At 49.0% G+C, this 1,348-nt stretch overlaps 1 protein-coding gene across 1 annotated transcript; it reads right to left on the bottom strand.

Annotated features, from left to right (window-relative positions):
* Positions 1–610: 610 nt before the first annotated feature.
* LOC107125212 (zinc-binding protein A33-like) lies at positions 611–1,161 on the bottom strand (the record flags this gene model as incomplete). The annotated part of the gene is made up of 1 exon (XM_015428658.1): positions 611–1,161. A coding segment is annotated over one exon (551 nt), but the record flags the coding sequence as incomplete, so codon positions are not given.
* Positions 1,162–1,348: the final 187 nt, after the last annotated feature.

Genomic DNA, 1,348 nt, shown 5'->3' with positions numbered 1-1,348 from the left:
GAATGAACCCCCGTCTCGTTCTTGGAAAAACGGAGTCAGTGTGGATCACGTTTTATTGTACGAATTGTTATTTGCATGCAAAAGTAAATAGAATATGTTCACTGATGGACCACCTGGGGGAGGGGAATTAGGGGAGAATCAGTTCCTGGAATATAGTTCTCCAGTAAAAATATATAAATCAGTATTTAGACGGAGGATAGAGTAGGAGGTCTTGGCTCTCACCAGACCGTAAAGAGAGATAACCATTATCACAAAGAAGTCTGTGCATGGAAATATTCATGGTTTAGGAAGATTAATCGGAAAACACCAGCCAGCATAGGCAATTGTGGCCCCAGAACAAGATTGGTACACACTCCAGAGTCCAAGAAACTGAGACCACAGCGAGTCACTTCTAATAGAATTCAGAGGGGTGGAATCAAGTTCACTTATTCATTATACACACAGCCCACTCCTTGCTCAGAGCAGGTTACATGGAACTCCACACCCTCCCTCTTCCAGGTGCCAATCAGGTCCATAGCCAGTTGGCTTCAATGGCTATGTCAAAAAATCAGTCATTCGCAGCTGGAACTCAAGCAACGGTAGGAATAGTTAATCCTACACACAGTCCTGGCTATGGCAATGGGGACAGGAGGCGGAGGGGTTCAGCATTTAGTCCGTCCTTATTGAACCCGGGGCTGAACATGGGGTAGAGGCACTCGGAGAAGGCATCAGAAAAGGTGAAGATGTGGGCCATGGTGTCAGCGTTGTAGAAAGAGACCTGTCCCCCTTCGTAATCCAGGTAGACCCCCACTTTCAGAGGTTTGGTCTTGAGGGCCAGCTGCTTAGAGGGAGAATCAAGCGCCTTGTATTCACTGCCATTCCGCAGCCAGATGGCCCAGAATCCATTGCTGGGCTTGACCGTCACTTTGGCTTCCTTCCTGTTGACCGATTCCTTGGCCACACCAATGTCCCAGCTGGTTTTGTTGCCCACTCCCACTTCCCAGTAATGGCGCCCTGACGTAAAACCCTGCGCACCCAGCACGCATACAGACTTGCTGAACCTCTCGGGCCCGTCGGGAACTTCCTCCTCCAGGTTTTCGACCAAATGTACAGCGTCGAGGTCCTTGGAGAGCACCAGGTTAGGATGGTTGGTGGCAGGGTCCAATGTTACACGGCACGGAGCTGGGGGGGATAAGACAGTCATGGAGATTACCTGTCTTGGCCAAATTTTGAAAACCCAAAAAGAAGAGACAACGAGCTGTCTACATTCGAACATGCAAACCAATCCCAAACCAGTTTTGAAACCGTGGTTCCTAACGAAGCAACTTTGGGACTGTAGTTCTTAGGGTTGCCAACTCTGGGTTGGGAA

Source organism: Gekko japonicus, unplaced genomic scaffold (genome assembly GCF_001447785.1).
Source record: "Gekko japonicus isolate JY-2015 unplaced genomic scaffold, Gekko_japonicus_V1.1 scaffold26360, whole genome shotgun sequence".
Taxonomy (NCBI): Eukaryota; Metazoa; Chordata; class Lepidosauria; order Squamata; family Gekkonidae; genus Gekko; species Gekko japonicus.
The sequence above is the reverse complement of the archived record's forward strand: the minus strand, read 5'-3'. Positions and strand labels throughout refer to the sequence as shown.